General features: G+C 42.4%; 1 protein-coding gene across 5 annotated transcripts in view; it reads left to right on the top strand.

Annotated features, from left to right (window-relative positions):
* The window catches only part of SLC25A13 (solute carrier family 25 member 13), a 99,944-nt gene extending 79,426 nt beyond the window's left edge, over positions 1-20,518 (top strand). For all 5 annotated transcript variants that reach the window (XM_040550246.1, XM_040550245.1, XM_040550247.1 and 2 more), the window contains 5 exons: positions 2,447-2,587; positions 14,029-14,167; positions 18,140-18,298; positions 18,380-18,470; positions 19,303-20,518. In XM_040550246.1, coding sequence (XP_040406180.1) covers positions 2,447-2,587; positions 14,029-14,167; positions 18,140-18,298; positions 18,380-18,470; positions 19,303-19,492 — 720 coding nt within the window. In that variant the 3' untranslated portion in view covers positions 19,493-20,518. The remainder of the gene's footprint in view (positions 1-2,446; positions 2,588-14,028; positions 14,168-18,139; positions 18,299-18,379; positions 18,471-19,302) is intronic.
* Positions 20,519-20,706: the final 188 nt, after the last annotated feature.

The following is a 20,706-nucleotide window of genomic DNA, read 5'->3' as shown; positions in this document are numbered from 1 at the left end:
AAATTTCCAGTGTCTTTCGTTAGCTGTCCTTTGTGGGCAATGAAACCAGTAGTCCTCACATCAGTTGTTTTAGTGTTTTTGGTAGTGGCTGGTGCATACGGGTCTCAGTGCTTTAAAAATTTGAATACAGTGAGCCTGCTTGTATGAGGTGGGTAAGTAGTAGCATCCCCATTTTTCAAACGGCAAGCTGAAACAGAGAAAGGCTTGTGTGATTTAGCCAGAGCCACAAACATGGAATGCTCCAAGTATCACCGCAGCCAGGTTGGACATGCAAACACAAACATTGGTGTGTGCCAGCACTTTAAACACTTCCCATTCGTTAAAATTCAGAAATTATTTGCCTTTATTCTCCTTTAAAATCAGGTATGTTTCTATTTCCTTTCTCTAAATATGGCATTCACTTATAAACATTTTATAGATTTTTAAATTACTCAACATTTTGGTGCATTAATAATCATAAATTAAACTTAATTTTGTTGTCATCTTTTGAGTTTTGATATGGTTTTCCTGTAGTGAATATTAAAGAAACACTTCATGTGGAGTCATGCACAATGAACTGCAAGAATCATACTGAGAGAAAGCAGTTTATTTGTGCTAACCTAGATCAGTTGATACGAATTGTTAAGTAGTGTATTTTAGAGGATGGCTGTGGTGTAGCAAATTCGCAAATGAATATTAGCACCTTGCAATTGGGATATTATCCTTTTAGGAATAAAAAAAATGTGTGATGGCATGTGGGAACACTTAATATTTGTAATACATAGACCGTACTGTTTATTATGTAGGAATTTAAAATTCACCAGAAAGACCTTTCCAAGATTTTTTTTTTGATTTTGAGACTTTGCAAGATGAGTAGGCAAGTAAAAGAAACTGTCTCATTTTTTTGTTTTGAGTGCTTACTTAATATGTTTTAAGTGCAAAACTGAAGTCAGCGTATGTGCCAAATAATTTATCATTCTAATTTCTGATGGCAATAAGAATAGCAATTTTATATGTACCAGGATTCTGGTTTGGTAAATGCAGTTAAATTAAATTATGCCAATTTGAAAGTCAAAACCAGTTGAGTTACACAAGAGCATGCTTTTTCTGGTCAAAATAGGAAACATTTGGGATATTTTGGGGGTTATGTAAAGACTTTAATTTGTAACCACACCGTGTATGCTCAGTCTAAGTGGTAGACAAGAATAGTTGTTCGTGCGATTTGCCATTTCTCCAGCACATTATTTAAACCATATTACTGTGCCTATTTTTTATTTTGAATGATAGTTAATCTGAGCTGTGATTAATTCTTTTAACATTTGGATAATTTAAAAAAGATGTGCGCATACCGTACGCATACTAGACATGGCTAGATGGAAGTGTTTTTAAATGGAATTTATTTTATTTTAAAAAAAATAGTTTTGTTGTGGGGAGCGTGGGGGTTGCCCTTTGGATATTCTGTGATTTCCGAACCTAGAAAGAGCATAGCTGCTAGGCTTTATAATTAAGAAATTAACAGAAATTAGAAGGACACTGATGAATTTTGGCCAGACAGAGCTTGAAGTTTTGAATACACTTAGGTTATGTTATGTAATCTTTTTTTCTTGTTTCAAATTTTTAGCTGGGGATCTGTCGGTGTAGCAAAAAGGTTATGTTCTGTGTTGTATATTGTGAATGAAATGAACTTTGCTAGAACTAGTTCAGAGTCTAAAATGCATCCCACCGTTGTGTTTTAAATCCGACCAACTTTCAAGATCTGTTGAACAATACCTTACCAACAAATGGAGGCTGACACTTTAAAAACATTTAACAGTTCGTGATTAATGGAATCCTTCAGTCTGTAGACCTTCTCTCTTACTTGGTGCACAAATAACGATGTGGAGCTCGGATTCTTGAATCAAACGGCACTTAATGACACCGAAAATGGTATTTCATTGGGATTTTAAAAAATGAAAAGTTATCTGCAGTTCTGGTCTTTGGAATCCCTGTGTGCTTTGTTTTATGAATTCATGCCAAAATTGAAAAAGGTTCTGCCAGACTTTTACTCTTCAATAGTATGTTTTCACTTTCTAAGTACTGACAGGTTCATCTCAATTTCTTTCCTTAGTTACTAATTCTTTCTTTTGCTTCATTACTCGCTTTACAATGTTCTTGGCTTGTCAGTATTGAATAAATTGGTGTTTGTGAATATATCCTTGCAGCAAGAATTGAGCTAGCTTTTGTTTGATGTACTGCAGTGTCCTGCAGTGGCTGACCTGCCTCCTCTCTGTTTTCTGACCATTCATCTCCTGTGGGGTAGGTTTCTTGCCTTGTGAGCTGCAGTTTGTTAGCTAATATTAAAACTCACGTCTGCTAATAACTCAACTGATTGCAGCAGGATTAAAAATACCTTCTCTTGACTGTATCGGGACATTATGTTGCAAATAATTTAATGAGTTAACATACTGCCTTCTACTTTTAATTTCAGGCTGGAGGTTCTCAAGTGATCTTTACCAATCCACTAGAAATTGTCAAGATTCGATTACAGGTAGCTGGAGAAATTACTACTGGTCCACGAGTTAGTGCCCTTACTGTACTACGGGACTTGGGCTTCTTTGGTCTCTACAAGGTACCTTTTTATTTATACATAAATTAAAAGCCAATCATGAATATTTCAAACCAGAGAATCACTTCAGTGCTCCCTCAAACTTTAATGAATGAACATAATTGTACTTCTTTTTAATTCTTTGTTATGTGATATTGTATCTTTATTTTTCATTTCTAATTAAGGGAAGAAACTGTCTTGTGTTTTTAAGTATGTGGTTCTTTTGAATCTGACTAAAAATTCCTTTTATCATTTCAGCAGATCTGGCTGTAAGTATTGTTCACTGAGGATTAATTTATGATTCCTGATGTTCTGCCTGGTGTAAAAATAGACTTATTTTCATCTGCTTTCATGATATAGAGCTTACAGTTGTGGAGCGATGCTTTTGCTTTTCTGTGTTTGATTCAGCAGCTTTCCCAGATGTCATTGTTAATCTGGCAATGGGAATTAATTACAGCACAATGAGGAGTGAGGAAATACAGACAGTGGGAGCCCAGCGTAAAAGTAAACTCCTAAAGCAAGCTTCCTCTTACTAGTTTAGAAGAGCTTCGTAACAAATAATCCTGGGAAAAGCTGCTTTAATGAATGTGCCCTATGCTTATGCTTTCTCCATTATCATCCATACATGTATATAAATACACTCATAAATATATGAAAATAAAGTTAGGTTTAATGTTAGACAGATAAACACACATGCACACACACAGACTACAGCAGGATTAAAAACATCTTTTGTAGATTCTAACAGGATGTATGCTTGGGTGTATAATTTAAAGGGCAAACGTACTGCCTTCCCCTTTTAGATGAAGTAGACAAGATATGGAGGGGTATGGAAGGTCCTGGAATACTTTGAGATAGCCATTACACTAGGTATTGAAACAAAAATTGTAATCAATGCCGTACACTGCAGAGCATCAAGTGGTGTTTCTTAAGATTTCACAGCTTACTGTACAGGAGAAAGCTTTCATACTGACTATTTGTCCCAGTGTTACTAGTTCAGTGGGTAGGATTCCTCTGTTTCTTATTTACAGCAGTGCAACTGTAAACTGAAGATGCTTCAAAAACAACAAATGAGCCCCATCCCCCTCCTCCACAATATTTAAATTTCATCCACATTTTTAAGCTTACAATCCTTTTAAATTGTTCTTTTAACATTACAAAGAGGAAGCCTGCCCGGGGAGTAGATGTATGTATGTTTTGGCCTGGAGAGAAGTAGCAGGTCTGAATAGGATTTAATGGGGAGTTGTTTTTCCCTTTAAATCGACTTGCTAATTTTTTAGGTGTTTTACTGAAGCTGATGCCATTGTGTAAACTCCTAGTAAATGACATTACCGTGTCGATCAGGTCAACATTTACAACTGAAAACATGGATATGGTAAACAGTTTGCATCCCTGAGGCTGCGTAGGAATGGAGGCAGCTACAGACTTTTACATGAACTAGTAAAAATAAAACACAAAATGAGAAAGAATGACAAGCAAGTTGAGTCAAGGTAGCATTTCTACTTTTTTTTTTTCCTGAATACGTGCTATTAGTTGTTCAACAGTGTTTGCTGTGTTTTTTTCCATTTTTAAATAATACTACCTGAGATGTTGTGGCTTATTTGTGTTTTCTAGTGTATATACTTTGGGAATATTTTTAAGGAATACAGTTGAACATGAACTGTTACATCACTACTTTGCATTAAGACAGGCAGTGTTGTTTAATCGCAAGCTATGTGGTTTCATTGGCTCATTCATTAAGTCCATTTATCTCCACAAAAAAAGCCGCAGAAGGGGTTTTGTTTTGTTTTTACTCTTCTGCTGTCTTTGTTTCTCTCTCTCTGCCCCTTTCTCTTTTCTCTTCCCGACCCTCTCCTTGTATTCGTGTCCTTTTGTAAGTCCAATTTGAATTCGTTGCCTGCAAACACTGGACAGATTTGACAAAACCAGAAAACTTGACCTGGCAGTCAGTCATCCACCCAACAGAGCACAGCCCACATCAAAAAGCTTGTGTTCGAGTGCACCCTTAGTCACTGCTAGCTCTGCTGTTGGGCACGTTTGTGCTGTCATTCACCAAATACTTTGGCGCTGGAGCCAAAAGAAAAAAAAAAGAGCAGTCCTATCTGCCATCCTTTCCTTATACCACTGCAAATATTGGTGCAGCCACATAATAATCTGGAATGGGAAATTAATTAAAACTGAAGTCTGTTCCTCCTTCCCCCTTACAGCTTAGTTTATTTTCATTACGGATGGACTTGCTGTGTAGCTCCTCACAATGGTCTGTCCACACAGAGAGAGGAGAGTGGCCTCACAGCATGGGGAACTCGTCGTTCTGCATCAGAGAAGCTTTACAGTGCCTTGAGGTGCTTTTGGAAGCAGCGGTGTTAGATGCATCGGCATTATTTATCCGAATGCTTGGGCTGCAGCTGTCAGCGTTAGCGAGGCCAGGCAGGAGTTAATACCTCATTGCATCACGTGTAAGTCACCAGCCCCAGAAAATACTGCCCAGAGGCATCAGTGGTCTAAACTGAATTTCAGCCTAAACTAGATTTGGAAGGTGCTATCTGTGTGGCTGGTGCTTCTTGTGACTTAGTTCAGTGACTGCATTGACCAGTTGAACATCAATAATAAATACTGTACTGAAGAGAACTGAACTATCTTGATAAATTTGGAATGGTTGTACTCTTAACTAGTCAAATTAGCTGTAAAACTATAAAACAGAAATGAGAATTTTGCGTCTATCTCAGCACTTTTCATGCTGTTCGCTCTTTAACATGAGCAGGACTTTCATTTGCATCTTAAGACTTTGGTTTAGCTTTGTTTTTTGTATCCTTGTAAAGATACGTCTGGTGCCCCAAATGTATTTATTTTAGTAGAACTAAATAGTGGTGTATACATGCTACTGCAGAAGAACAAAAACAAATACTTAATTTAGAAAATATTTTTGTTTATGAATCCTGAAGTTATAGGCTTGATGGGCCTTCATGCAAATATTCCAGATGTTTAAACACTGTTGTGTGCTAGTGATGATTAAGGACCAACTGATTCACTTAATTTTTGCAAGTGAAAGCAAAATTCTAGACTTCTCAGTATTTTTTTCTGTTGTTTGTTTGAAATGTTTTTTTAAATTATTAAAAAAAAAAAGTTTAGCAATCCAAAATTGAAATGTAATATTTCATTTTGTAGTCAATATTTTTTTTTTTTTCATTTTTTTCTGTTTGGTATGAAATATTTTCTGAATAATTCTGATTTTTTTCTTTCTTTCTTTTGTGGCCCAGAGAAAGCAAACCTAACAGAAATTAACTGTTCTATCAGCTTTCTATCAGGTTCAAGAGCATAATGTTCCCTCTTCTCTGTTTGACCTGTTAGAAACTCTTGTAAAACTGCTCCAAGAAGGGCTGACTGCAGTTTTCTGCAGTGGTTTCCACCACTGCTCAGTATCTGAACACGAGAAAGTGACCAGCCAAATAACTCACTTCTGATGACTGGATTAGTAGAACGGCTTGGGTTGGAAGGGACCTTAAAGATACCTGGTTCCAACCCCCGAATGGCCATTAGCAAGTGCCCATAGTGCTGTGTCCTACACTACAGGAGGTGAAGTTTCCATTCTAGCTTCGGGTCTGATGGCACTACAGGAAAAGGTGAACCGCTGTCTAGAGGAGGCCATGGGATGGGATGGTACAAGAAGCTGTGCAGAGACACCATCCCCTGTTGCTTGCAGAACCTCCTTAGAGGTCTCGCTGTGAGAGGGGATGGAAAGGGATTCCCTCAGACTAGCAGGTGTCTGGTGAAATCCACAGAGAGCAAACATCACTGATTTTCTGTACTGCTACCAGTGGAGAAAATAGACTTGCTAGAGAGATGAAACAAATGGGGAGATATCACATTTTTAATAGAAAGGTGGACTCCAGAAGTTGTGATGTTATGTTGAAACTAAGGTTACCATACTGATATTTTTTCAAAATAGAAGCATGGGTATTTTCAAGCATGTGATGAACGAGAACATTACCAGTCAGTCCATCAGCTCATAGCAGAGCAGAAGCATTTCCACTGCTTGTCAATGCAAGTTTACTTCTGTGTTGATAAGTTACAAAGCTCTTAAATCAGGAATGGTCATCCAGTCCGTGGCACACTGGCTCTTGTGGTTCTCTCTGTGCTTTGGTGCTGTTTCACTTACCACACTGCAGGGACTGCATTACGGTTCTGTTTTCCCAGTTCCCAATAAATCAACTTGCAAGCTGTTCTGACCACAACAGGTCAATCCAGCATGCTCTGCTTAGTTCCTAAGAAACTTTTCTGCTAAAATTTGGGTGAAAATCTGTGAGTCCGGCATAGTAGTCAGCGGGGAAGAATGTACTGCCATTAATTATACCTGCAGCCAGAAGGACTGACTGTACGTCAGTCCTAGCTTCACAAGGCAAATGCCTGCGTGTCTTAACAAGACCTACTGCTTGTTGTTTGAATTAGTTTATTTTGCATTAATTTCTAACCATGAAACGCTTTTTGTAGATTTTAAAATAAAAAACTTCCACGCACCCCGATACAGGTAATTTCAGTGTTCCTGTTGTCCATTAACGGAGAAAACTAATGCACGGACAAATAAATCTTGTGTTACATGTCAACAAATTAACAAAGGAAATGTTATGTCAACCTTTTTTGCATCCAGCTGAGTGAATCTTGTATTGATTATGGTTGTAATTATCCCAGTTTTCTAGTCCAAGTGCAGAGCCAGTTGGTGATCAGTGGGAAGCTGGGTTACACAGTTTTGATGCCCCCCTGCATTAGGGAGATTAATATTCTTTGGGGCCATTCATTGGTGTGTTAACATCGTGCTCTGCTGTGCTAATGGCACAGAACAACTCATGGAAGTGCTCTGCTGTGATCTCTGCTCTGTGCACGGCTGGACTTGCAGACGATGTTGGAGCACTTTGTGTTGAAAGCTGGTCTGGAGTTCATCCGGGCAACGTGACTCAGTGTTTGTCCACGTTCATGTTTTTAAACAACAACAAAACAAAACTTTCCAACAGGAGGGGTCTTCCCTGCACCCTCCTTTTAGGTGCGTGAAGAAAGCAGTAAGGTGTCTCCCCTCTGCCCTGCTCTTCTCAGAGTTGGGCACAGAGTTCCCTCAGCCTCTCCTTATGTGCCACGGGCTACCTGACCACCTTGGTGGCAGCGTGGCAATGTCTTTACTGTACTGGGGAGCCCAGAACTGGCTACTGGACTCCAGTCTCATCAGTGCTGAGTGGAAGGGGAACATCATTTCCCTTGCACCCTTGCTAATACAGCCCAGGGTGTGGCCCTCTTTACTGCAAAGAGGCATTGCTTACTTATGCTCAACTTGTCCACCAGCACCCCCAGGACTTATGCTGCAAATTTGCTTTCTGGCTACTCAGCCCCAGCCTGTCCTGCTGCCTGGGGCTTTTTCAGTTCAGATGCAGGACTTTGCATTTGCTGTTTTGAACTTCATGATGTTCTCGTCAGCCCATCTCTCCATGCTGTGAAGGTCCCTCTGCACAGCAGCCTTGCCCTACAGCACACTAGCTACTCCTCCGAATTCAGTATCATCCGGTAATCTGCTGGGTGTGCAGCCCATGTTCCAGCGGTGTAACTATGAAGATACTATGGAAGATCATCTCAAAAGCCTTGCCTACAGTCACGGTATACAATATCCATTGCTGCCCCCTTATCCCCAGGTCTGGCAGTCAGGTTGTTCAGTCACGGTTTGGTACATCCATACTGGATGTTCCCAACATCTCCCTCGCCCTTCATGTGCTTGGGAACAGCTTCCAGGAGGATTTGCTTTGTAAATCTCCCAGGGACTGAGCTGTGTCCAAACAGCTTGTAGTTTCCCAGATCTTCCTTCTTGCTCTTCTTCAGGGTGGGTGTGATGTTTGTCTTTTTTTTTCTGTCATCCAACCCCCTTCACTGACTCGACCTTTTGGCAGTAATAGCAGACTCCCTGTGACATCAGCCAGCTATCACAGCACCACTGGAGGTGTCTCAGCTGGCCTCACGGACTGTGCATGTGCAGATGGCTTAAGTGCTCTGCCTACTGGAGGTAATGCCGTGCTCCTGCAGGCTTTTCTAGCAGGCTCGTGTAACTGAGAAGCCTGAGTGCAGATTTTACTAGTAAAAAGCAAGGCAAAGAAGTAATTTCTCTCCCTTTTTCATGTTCTTTTTCTCTGTGTTTCTTGCCCCATTGAGCAACAGCCTCATAATTTCCTTGGTTGTCCTTTCGCTGCTGATGTGCTTACAGGAGCCCCTTTTACTCTCCCCTGGCATATCTCACTAGATCCAGCTCCAGCTGACTCTTGGCTTTGCTGACTCCATTGCTGCACACCCAAGCAGTGTTTCTGCCTTTCTCCTGGATAGCTTGTCCCAACCTCTGCTTCCTTTGTCCTTTCAGCGTTGGAGCTCACTCATGAGTTCCCTGTCCATCTGTGCTGGCCTGACATGCTCAGCTTTCCGCACAGCAGCATGGACCATCCTTGTGCTTTTAGGAGGTTATCCTTGAAGACCAGTATTATCTTCATGTTCCTTTGTAACCCTCAACATTTTTGTTTGGAGGGAAAATGCTATCATGGTGCATAGAGGTCCAGGTCAGATCATTTCGATCTCCTCTCCTTCTCTTCCTTCCCCACCAAAGAACTAAAGACGACCAGATTTTTTTTCCTGTAATTTAATTGTCCATCATCATAAATACAATTTAAAATCGAAGCCTCCTCCAGATTCACACCACCTTCACTGGGTGTTAAGATACTAGCAGTTCTGTAATGATATGCAGCTTTGAAATAAAATTAATTCCAGCAGAAAGAAGACTTGATACATACAGCTCATTAGGCCCACTGCTGGCTTGAACCCCTTTCTTTAAAGGGTTCTTAGTTCTTAGTTCTTTAAAGCTAGAAAGCAAATAATTTTTTTCTACCTTTGTCTAAAATTCAGAACTGCTTGTGTAAATACAATTTTAGGCCATTGTACTTCTCAAAACCCAGCTGCTCCTTTGGGGAGCACGTTGCAGCACTTTTGCAGAAGGAATTTGTTGCCTCTATTTGTCTTATTTCTGCCAGTAATTGTTGCTGTGAAAGCACCAGGGCATGGAAGCGTATGGGTGGTAAATTCTTCTTTAGCTGCAGATGTTCCGTAGATGACAGCTATTCTTAAAAATATAAAGACAGAATATCCCAGTCAGGGAAAATATCATTTAACCTAACGCAAAATACCATTTATGTTGGCAGAAGCGAGAAAGGATACATTTCAGGTTTTCACTATTTTTAATAGATTTCATGTAATTTCTGATCACAATAGAACATTGAAGTGATTGTACAAGATCAGGTAATCTGTTTTTTGCCTATCTTTCACAGCAATATGCTTCAAGTCCTATTAAAGTCAGTTGAATTTATAGCATAGTAGTTTCCAAAGACATCTTTAAAATGTTCATGTACTGTTCAATGCTGGCATTGTGAGTATACCTACTTATTTTGTACATCATACGAACATATATAAAAAATATTTAACATTAATTTTGCAATAAATTATTACTCCTTTTGCAAATAATCATTCTGGATAATGCTTTGCAGCATAACACACAGTGACGTTCCCTAATTTTGTGCAACAAAGTTATTCCATGATCCCAAGAAGACGGGAAATAATATGGTAATGAAAGATTCTGTGAAGAAATGATACATCGGTTGTGGTAATGTTTATGATTACAATTCCTAGAAGGTATTTAGCTCAGATTCATGCCTGGTCTGTTACTGCCAACAGCACTTGCATTCCAGAAAGAGAGAGAAAAGCTTCCAATAGCCTGTTCTTCAATGTGTTTTTGACAACTTCGTAAACGGGCTTTCTGGTGTGTTGACCTGGAAAGTGTAATCTCAGTTGACAGGATGTGTACCAAGCTCCCACCTGGCAGCTTTTGATAACAGCTGAGGTATTTCGCCTCTTCAAGTTGTGGGTTTGCAGCAAGACGATAAACATATGAAACGGAGCAGAAAAAGTTTTGAATTAGTTTGCATCCAGCACGCTCGTTTGTGACTGTGTTCTCATACGTGAGAACCTGCTGTTCAGAAAGTTTATTTCCAAAAAAAAGCCCTTCCACCTAGGTGTTACAATTTTTGTCTGCAAAGTGAAGCTGAATCGCTGGCACAGCATTAGAAGTCAGTGCTTTATTCCTCCAACTTGATGTGCTAAATCAGTTTTGTGTGTTGGTTGGAGTAAACACGTGTGAATAAAAACCTACAGCGGCTTTTAAGGCAATGTCATTTTACAGTAGAAAAAATTACAGCCCTTGAAAGCAAATGCCAGTAATATTTGTCTGACTGCTACAAAACCTGTTAGGTGCTGTCACAGCTCCGGTTCCAAAGGGTTAACTCGGTAGTAAAACCCAAGAAGAATGCAAAATGATCAAGAAATGACATGCTGCCTATTGTTTGTAGCTATAGGATCAAAATAACAATTATACATGCCAAATAAATTCTAAACCTGTAAAGGAGAAAAAGAGGGGGTGGCTGTAAGTACAGGTGCCAGGAGCATTAAATAACCCTCTCAGACAAGGTGCACCACTGTTGTCTTGAATGCTGCTGGGTCCCCCCAGTCTGGCATTTTTCCCCCTGCACTAGACAATGTGCATTCACTGCAGGAGACTAGGTTAAGCCTGCGTCTCCCAGACCTGCCGGCTCCTTGTGCCCAACCCGACACAGAGGTGCCTTTGTCAGTATAATTACCCTCCCCTTGTAGTAGAAACAGTTTGTTTAGGGCCTTATTTGCAGGTAGAGCTGGTATAAGCAGGAATTAGCATGCTAAAGAACCTGCCCCGGCACTGATTTGGGCTTATTTATCAGAATCCTTGACAATCGGTTGTGTTGTGTTTTGGTTTGGTTTGGTTTTTTCTCCTCCATTGGTTTATTCAGTGCGATAGTATCCCAGATTAAGAGCTTTAAGGTTACTGAAGAGGTGGAAGGTGGGAGCCAACTGGCCGTTGCGTGAGGGAGGCGCGCGTCCCGGCATGGAGGATCTCCCACCGATTGCATGCCTGGCAGGGCTGCGCCTCGGCTGCCAGAACAAACCCGGGCGGATGATCCTTACGGCTTTCTGGGGATTGATTAAAACTCCGTATGGCTTTCAGCACATTATCCACATCAAAAAGGCGTGAGAAGCAAAATAAATGTTGCTTTTGCTTTTCAAGATGCTGCGGCCAATCTCCCTAAGCCTTCCTAATTGGCCTAGGCCTGTTGCGGATGATTAACTTGAAGTTAAATGAGGCCTGCTTTTAAACATGCTTTCCCAGACTTTAAACGGAGCGATGGGGGGAAACTCTAGACTGTTGTGATACTGGAACGGAGCCAATCCGGGTTATAGCTAAAGTGGATCCAAGTCTTGATCCAGGTTTTGTTTACACTCAGCCAACTAAGTTGATGGACATCCTCTCTCTCTCGGTGTCCCTGAACGCAGGTTATTAGTGATAGTAGCAACGTGCTCGTTCTGTCCTGTGAAAAAGTGCTTTTTAACGAAGGGGGAGGAATATTAGCAGCCCGGGTTCGGCTAAGAGTTGCTTGCAGTTGGAGTTTATTGATTTCCGTAAGTTATTTTAGCTATGTAGAGATATTTCGGAGCATGAAAAAAATGCGGGGGAAAAATGTGCACGGTGTTTAACGGCAACACTGCAAGGAAAATAAAAGTAATGTGCCCTGAGGGCAAAGGCGGCGAGGAGATCTGCTCTGAGGAAAAGTATGCTCTAAAAATAAATCTTTGAAGAAACCGTGTTGGGCTGGGAATGTTTCGTTAGTGAATTTCGTAATTTTTCTGTGAGGTAAGTACAGTGCAGACATTTGATCATTAAAAAGTTGTTTTTTCATACAGAGCTTGGTAAAACCCTAGTGTTTTTTTTTTTTTTTTTTTTTTTTGAATGGACTGTCAGGGGACATGGGCAGCTCCCAGTCTGAGAAGGACAAGAAGTAAGCTGAGGAGGGGTTGTGGAGAGAAGCGGGTTCCAGCAGAGCGTGTTGTGCGCACTGCACTCGGCAGCGAGGTCTGTGCCGTACAGGAAGTCTGACGAGAAGATCTAATGGCTGCACAAATAAAATCTCTGCTTTCTCAGAGGTGTTCTCAATATACACACACTAGCGTCTCCTGTGGACGGGCTTACAGGAACTGATTTTACCATAATGCCCTCTCTGACAGGCGTCTTTGCAGTATTTCTGACACCTTGCAACTCTTGCGTGTTTGCTGGATAACCAGCATCCAACTTGCATCAGCAGTCTGTTTTCACTCCTATTACAGTACAAGCTAAGCTCACAGATATGAGCAGGCGTATCATTAGATTTAATTAAATTCTGGGCGTATTAGCACGTCACCTGTGAAATGCCTGGCAGCGAGCCATGCCCTGGTGGAACTGTACACCCGAGTGCAGTAACGAGGGCATCCCAGGAGGGCTGGTGGATGAACCTCAAGTAGTTTCACCACAACTCCACCCTGGCTTCAAAGAGAGGAGGCTTAGCCTCATCCGCCAAGCGTTTCTTTCTGAAGCTTGGGTTCACCCGTTTCCTAAGTCCACCTCCTGTTTGTGTCTGCCCGCCTGTCTCAGCCCTGGTGTGTCCAGGCTCAGGTGTCTTCTGGATCTCTGTGCTGGGCAAAAGCAGGCTGCAAGTCCCTTTTGCTGTCGGAGCGAGGATATTATTTGGTATTACGCTTTGGTTGACCTCCTATAGTGGCTTTTTTATTTTACCTCTCATGCTAGAAAAACTAGCAAGCTTTGCTTGCTGCTACCCCAAAATTTTCCTTGCCTGTTTACTGCCCTCTTAATGTGCAACCCTTTGTACTGCTACTAACTACGTTGGCTGTTTGTACCAGTAAGCAAATTGGCGGCAAGAGCTGAAGCTTGAAAACAAGCTGTATCCCAGATCACTTGTACTTCAAAAATCACAAATAAATCACCCCGTTACTGTTGTGTGAAAGGGCTGGTGTTCTGGCCTTCTTTCTTCCCCTTGATACATGTTGCAATATCACTTGCAATGTCTGCACAGATGTATGGACCAGGCACTCTTTTCTCTGAGGTATTTATTGTAAGTGGGAATGAGAAGGGATGGAGCTGACCTGTGACTTTTCTTCAGACATACCCTGAACTTCCTTTGCAGGCACATGGCTAAAGCATCAACTATTTACTACTTCTCAAAGGTATTATCAGAGTTTATGCCAGCACATGACATTTTCTCTGTTACCAATAAATAACTACACTATTAGGGAGTGAGGGAGAACAAGCAGACAAGATGAATATAATTATAAGAATTACTGAATCAAGAAACAATGCACAGACACTACTCAGCAGAGCGAAACACATATATCTCACAAAATTTTGAGAGGAGGAATTGGTTTTCCTATAAGCCCTTTGTGACAAAACAAAAATTGTGATGTTGCTCCATTTTCTGGTGTTCATAGTTCATCGTGTTAAATTTGTTCATTCTCAAAACCTGTTCTCTTTTTCAACACAGGGTGCTAAGGCGTGTTTTTTGCGTGACATTCCCTTCTCTGCTATTTACTTCCCCTGCTACGCTCATTTGAAATCTTCATTCGCAAATGAGGATGGGAGGGTCAGCCCTGGAAATCTGCTCTTGGCTGGATCTATAGCTGGTAAGTGCCCCAACGTCTTTCTGCGTGCCAGTATATCGCACCTGCAGTGCAGTAGTTACAGCAATGGGAACTCTGAAAAGCTCAGAGCTATACATGTTTTGCAGCCTTGGGCCCAATAACATTTCTGCCATGCTGTAGAAATGAGTTGGAGGTAAAAATAAAGATCCTGTAAGTTTGTGGTTTATTCGTAATGATCAGGAGGTAAAAGGAAGGGAAAGATTTACATTCTGATGTTTTGTCATCATCTATAATCTTTGCTTGTGAAGTTACTGTGCTGTTGGCTTTGGCTGGTTCGCCAACTGGTAAAGTTCTGTTGAAATGGTTTATAAATGAAATCACTGAAAATAAAATCATGGTAGTCATGAAATTCTTTGTGATCAAAGAATCTTGAATTTTGTTGTATGGAATCCAACAGCCATGCTGGCAGTACAGCTCTATGAACACAGACAAAACGTGACAAAATGATGAAACTCACTTGCTATCCACAGTATTTTATGCAGTTACTTGGCTTTGTGAGGACTTCACCCTTATCAGAACAGGAAAGCTTGAAAATAGTTCTGATGATTTAGATGCAGACTTTCACTTGATAGTAGAAGGTAGAAGGTAAGGTATAAGCGCAAATGTAAAAATAAAGCTGAAACCATGATTATGACAACAGGTAAAAATGTAGAGGGCTTGGGAAAGGTTCTGCCTGCACTGAGAAGCTGCATGATGGGTGTTTGTTTCTGAATGGTGTGTTGTGCTGGAAAACAGTTTCAGAAGGGGTCATCAGCTTGGATTCTGCTCTTTTTCCCACTGCGACAGGGACTTGGCACAGAGGAAAGCAAAAAGTGTTGCTTGTAGTTGTGTGTGCCACAAGCTGCTGCTTCCTAGACTCCAGATACGAAAGAGGTGCTGGGTGTTTACCTTGAGCACTCACTTGTTTTAGTCCCCTACATAGTTGATAGGAGAGGGAGAAAGGGAGACACTTTGCAGCCTCAGTTTTCCTTTGTGTCCTCTCTGTAGTCAGTCCCCGGCGTGGTGCCCGAGCTCCTGCACCCAGAGGGGATCACTGCCTCAGGGAGAGAGCAGTGTGGACGTCCTGCTCTGTCCAAGGTTCACAAGTCCTCTGCAGGAAACAAATGGGCTTGAAAGCTTGTGCTACATGACCACAGGGGGATGTGTAGCAAGCAGGAGGCTCCCATCAGCGCTCACAAAGCAGATATTTTCATCGCGTTGATCACAGGCTGCTTGGCCTCTCAGAGCTGCGCCCGAGTTCTTCCTCCAGCATGGCCAGTGCACAGCTGCTGCAACCTGCCAGGCTCGAACAATGATGGAGAGGCATGGATCCAGTGTAACTAAGGAGCTCGTCTGTTTTCTTGTTTGATTTGTAAGGTTTCTTCTCCCTGGGGAAACTGTTCTCAGTCAGGATTATACACAGGCCTGTCCCTCTTGAAGAGCAAGGACCTTTTACAGCCAGTAACTGGACGCTGGCTGTGGCCAAGGCCAGTGCAGATCAGTCGCTGTGCCTTGCAGAAGCACGTGGCCTCGGCTCTGTGTGCCGGCTCTGCATTCAGTAGCTCGTAGGCCAGAGGAATCAACCTGGCACCAGGAAAACCAGCTGTGTTCAAATGGCTGCTGCTTAAAAGCCCTTGTCCTCTACCCTCCCCCCCCCCAAAACAGAGCCAACCTCCAAGCCCCTCATGGACGGAGCTTACATCCAGCTTATTTCTCACCCATTTTAGTGGAACAAAACAATTTTTGAACTTTAGATCATATTTACAGACTTGAAACATAAGCTGGCATTTTTAAGCCAAGTCATTTCTTAGATTTTCCTATTTTTCTTTCTAGCCATTGTCAGGTGATTGCAGACTGAGATAACTGCCCCTTTGAAGTTCAGGCACAGAAGCAGTCTTTATTGTTGCTGATACGGCTTACCAAACTAGCTATAATGCGAATTTTATTCAGGGCTTCCTGTGAAATCCATTCCAAGTTAACTCTCATGAGCAAATTACAGTATTAAAGATGGAACACTCCGCATACTGCTCACAAAAACGAGAAACATCTTGACTGGATACAGGAAAAGCGTGGTGGGGGGCATAGACATCAGCTCTGTTTGCCACGAGAAGGCCAAGGGGAGGACAAAACCAAAGCCCTGCCACCTCCTGGCTACTGGCTGGGGCTCTAAAGGACACGTGGCGGTCCCTGGCCCTCTGTGCTCTGGCCGTGCTTTCGACTCTGCCGCCTGTTTTCAGACGTGCATATGAGCTCCGTGTGGTGTGGGAAGCAGCAGCTTTCCACAGCCCTCTGCACTGGGATGTTCAAGCTGGCTGGGCTTAGCTGCTCACCTGCCTCTTTGGCCAGCGGGCGTTGCCGTGTGTGTTTTCCTCCTTTTTGTTCTTGTTGGGGACACACGCAACTCGGATGTCATCTGGCTGGATCTGCTGCTGGTTTGTGCTGTTCGCCAGATGTCTCAACCTGTTGGGCCACGGCGTTTTCTGAAGAGATGCTGCTAATATCAGCTACAGGATATCTCCTTAATTTGCTCCATCTGCTTATTGCTCCCCCGAACTTCCTTCTCCTCCCAGCGCTCCTCTTTTTTTATTGTCAGCTCCCGCTGTGTAATTTGTCTCGTTCCAACTGTAAGCTCCTCGGGGCAGCGACCTGTAAATTTTTATTTGTCTGTGAAGTCTTTTGTGCTGTATAAATAGCTCTAAAAACAGGATTAAAAAAAAACCAACAACTTCAAATGCAAACTATCCTCAGTAATAAGGAATGAGGAATAAGGAGAGGGAAGTCAATGTGTAGTAAGCAGAATTGTTTCTAAGTATGTCCTTTGGTTTTCCTTGAAAACACTGGTTGGCTTTTGAAGGACAAAAGTCCAAATTTAAATTGAGGACTCAGCCAATATCCTGGTGTGGGTAAGGATAAGCACAGAGGAATTTCACCCTTTCCAGAGCTGAGAAACCTATGTTGGGTTTTAGCGCTTGCCTGCCAGGCTGATCACTGTGCAAGTTCAGCATGTGTGTTATCCTGGGGGGGTCCAGGAGAGGAGGAGGAGTTCTTATTTTGGTGATACTCGCACATTTACATCTCTCAGAAGCAGTCTGCAAGAAGGGTGCTTTGGTGCTTGAAGCCAGACCATGCTGGTTTGGACAGAAGTTGTTACAGAATTATTAAGGCTTAAAAAAAAAAAGGAGAGGAGATTTATGCATCTACATCTGACCAAGTTGGTTTGGAACAGATGCAGGATGGAAAAGTAATAAAACCATAAGAGACAGTGTCTTCTGGGTACAGTCTTGGTGCCTTTTTTTTTTTTTTTCTCCTTAATTCTAAACATGGGCAGCCCCAGTTTGCGTAGGATTCAGTTTAGAAATACTGCCCGTCGGTAATTTGGTAGCTTTTGCCTTCAGCTGATGATCTGCCAGGGTAAATTTAAATCTTCCTCCACGTGCTCTTCTGAGGATATGTCAGCTGTGGCTTTGCAGCTGAGCAATCTGCCATTCCTAATGAGGAAAATGAACCTTTTTTTCAAACCTTAGCCCTCGCGCCTTGCTGAGCATTATCTAGCTGTGGTGGCACTGCTGTGTGAGGCTGAGGGGGACGTGTGTGTGCAGGCTATTCCAGCGCAGCGTGCGGCCAGAGCGCCAGGAACCACAGAGAGGCGTGAAAAGGAAAAGGAAAGACCGACCTCACCTCCAAAAACTTTGTGCTCATTAGCTATGCGAGTTTCTGGTTAGCGCCGAAAAATGCAGCCCGTGCCTCCCAGCTCGACAGGAAGCGTGTGAGAGGGTTGTTCCTCGACGAGAGGCTTTCTCGGAGGGGAGCCGCGTCCGCCACGGCTGCCTCTTGCTGCTTGTTTGCCTTTCCAGCTTCTGCTGAAACAAACGCGGCTGGCTTCTCCTGAAGGGAGACGTCTGCCCCTGGGTGAACGGGGTTTGTGGCACCTGTGACAAATCAGCAATGCCCCCCTGATGGTTCTTCTCTTTCTAGGTATGCCCGCGGCCTCTCTGGTGACCCCTGCGGATGTCATCAAGACAAGGCTACAGGTGGCAGCCCGGGCAGGGCAGACCACCTACAGCGGCGTGGTAGATTGTTTTGTGAAGATCCTGCGGGAGGAAGGTCCAAAGGCTCTGTGGAAAGGAGCAGGAGGTGTGTGAAACAGCTCTGATTACTGAGTGAGCTTTAGTTGTGTTTTTTTTTGTCACTTAGAGACTTTTCTTTTCTTTCAAGCTCGTGTGTTTCGATCATCTCCTCAGTTTGGCGTAACTCTGGTGACTTACGAGCTACTGCAGAGATGGTTTTATGTGGACTTTGGGGGAGTGTAAGTATGTGCTGTCTGAATCTGCCCGGGGCCACACAGCTGCACTGGGTCCTGTGTGTCCTGGATATGTCAGGGGCAGAACCTTACCATTATGCAGGACGCATCGCAAAGGTCTTGCCAGTGTTATTTAAGCCACACCACACCTGGATATTCCAGGACCTGTATCACAGCACGACATTACCACATTTTATGTCACCATTTTGAGCTGGGGACCTGGGTTACGGAGACAGCGAGAGGCTAAATAATGGGGTGGGGATAAAGCTGCCAGGGACGTGTGACACCTACCAGGTCAGGACACGCTCTGCATTAGTCCTCGTTAGTGTGGTGAAGGAGCAGTGTGGTGAAGGGCATTTCGACATCCAAAAAAGTCTCTAGGTGTCACCAGGCCCAAATACTGTTTGATGGAGCCTCAGCTGCGCCTCCTTTGTGGGCGATACATGTGGATGCACGTGTTGCTATTTTAACAGACCAGGAGCAGCTGCAGAACGTTTACGAAGCTTTGGGGACAATAGATAGAAAGCCACCACAAAAGTTATTTAAACTCTGCTAAGTTCCCAGATTGGCTGTGCCCTGTAGCAGAGACTACTGAACCACAGCTTCCCCATGCTGCAGTTTTGATTAACGGACTAAAAGCTTTATCTGGATTTCACCATCCTCTTTCTCAATGAATGTGAAGGTCCTTGACCGCTCTGGAAGGCTATTTGCCAGTACATTGCAGCACTTAATTTAGTCACGTACTGGGAGGTGCTCTCAGATAGCTTTTTGGAGGAGATTTTTGTGAATGCTCGTTTTGGGCTACGGAAATTAATTTTTTATTATTATTATTTTGCAGAAAACCAGCCGGATCAGAGCCAGTTCCGAAATCTAGGATCACGCTCCCTGCTCCTAACCCTGACCATGTTGGTGGTTACAAATTGGCAGTTGCCACTTTTGCAGGGATTGAAAACAAGTTTGGACTTTACCTACCTCGGTTTAAGCCATCACCACCTACCTCAAAGGCTGCTGCAGCAGTAGGACCCTAAGTTTATTGCTGTAGATTTTTTGTTATTAGTTGGGAAAGAGCCACTTTTCTAATTGGTTAATACTTTTGTTCCTTTAGCTTCTCATCATATAAAACAATTTAGCTTCATTTGAGTTTTAAAGCAATTTTCATCTTAAACGTAATCATTTGTCTTTGTGCTTCCTTAACCAGATCACTGTGAAATTCTTACCAGTTGTTTTAAGTTTGGGACCATGAATGTATTTGTCCACATCTGACATGTGCTTGTGTTGGGAAGACACTAATTTTAGGTTCCATTTATTGGGGAGGGTTGGGTGAGAGCTGTGAACCAGATCATCTTGCAGGCAATGCTCGGTTGCAGATTACCAGGGCGGATGTCACACATTGTCACTCAAATGGAAAAACTCAGTGGATATCACGGTGCTCAAAGCGGAATGATTCTGACTGTACGTGTAAACTGGTTATAAACTTAGTGCGTGTCTGTAGAGGTCAGCGAACAGAGACCCGGTACCTGAGTCTGCCAGTACAGCTTCAACTTTTTAAATACGTACACGCACAAGTTCTGTTTCTGGATTGTATTATGAAGCTTTTATGTGGAACATGTTTTTGTAATGGAAACCACATTTATAAATGTTTAGCCGTTGTATTATGTTACTGGTATCAAAATGCTCAAAAGAAAGTGTTATTGTCCATAGTCTTTGCACTTTATGGCAGTACTTTGGCATTCTACTACACATACAAGGAAATTTCATAACTAGGTGCCTATCTTGGGTTGCTGATGTTTGGAATTCAGTTTGTATATGCACTTCTAGTAAAACGCTGCTTGTTTAAATAACTGCAATAGAAAATTCATGCACTGTATCAATGGTACCTGCCTTAACTGCTGGCTTGTAATTGGCAAATAGGTGGTTTCAGATTCTTATTTACTTCATTGAGTCAACAGAGATTAAAATACTCTAAAAGAAAAGATTTTACTTAATTTTTTGGTGCCTTGCACAGTGTTTAGAAAATGATGTATTTATGAAGATAGAAATAAACCTTTCAAACAGATGCACACATGGTATTCTGTTACGGAAATGGCATCGTACATCCAAAGGCTTGCTCGGCTTCATTTATAAAGTTAGCTTCAAGTTAAAGCTAACACTGGGACAAGGAGGCTATAGGAACACCTGCAGCTCAAGAACAAAGTTACCTGTATCCCTCTGTGTATAAAAGACACGTATTGGTGCAGTTGTT

Source organism: Cygnus olor, chromosome 2 (assembly GCF_009769625.2).
Source record: "Cygnus olor isolate bCygOlo1 chromosome 2, bCygOlo1.pri.v2, whole genome shotgun sequence".
In the NCBI taxonomy this organism is placed as follows: Eukaryota; Metazoa; Chordata; class Aves; order Anseriformes; family Anatidae; genus Cygnus; species Cygnus olor.
This window is presented reverse-complemented; position numbering and strand designations above follow the sequence as displayed.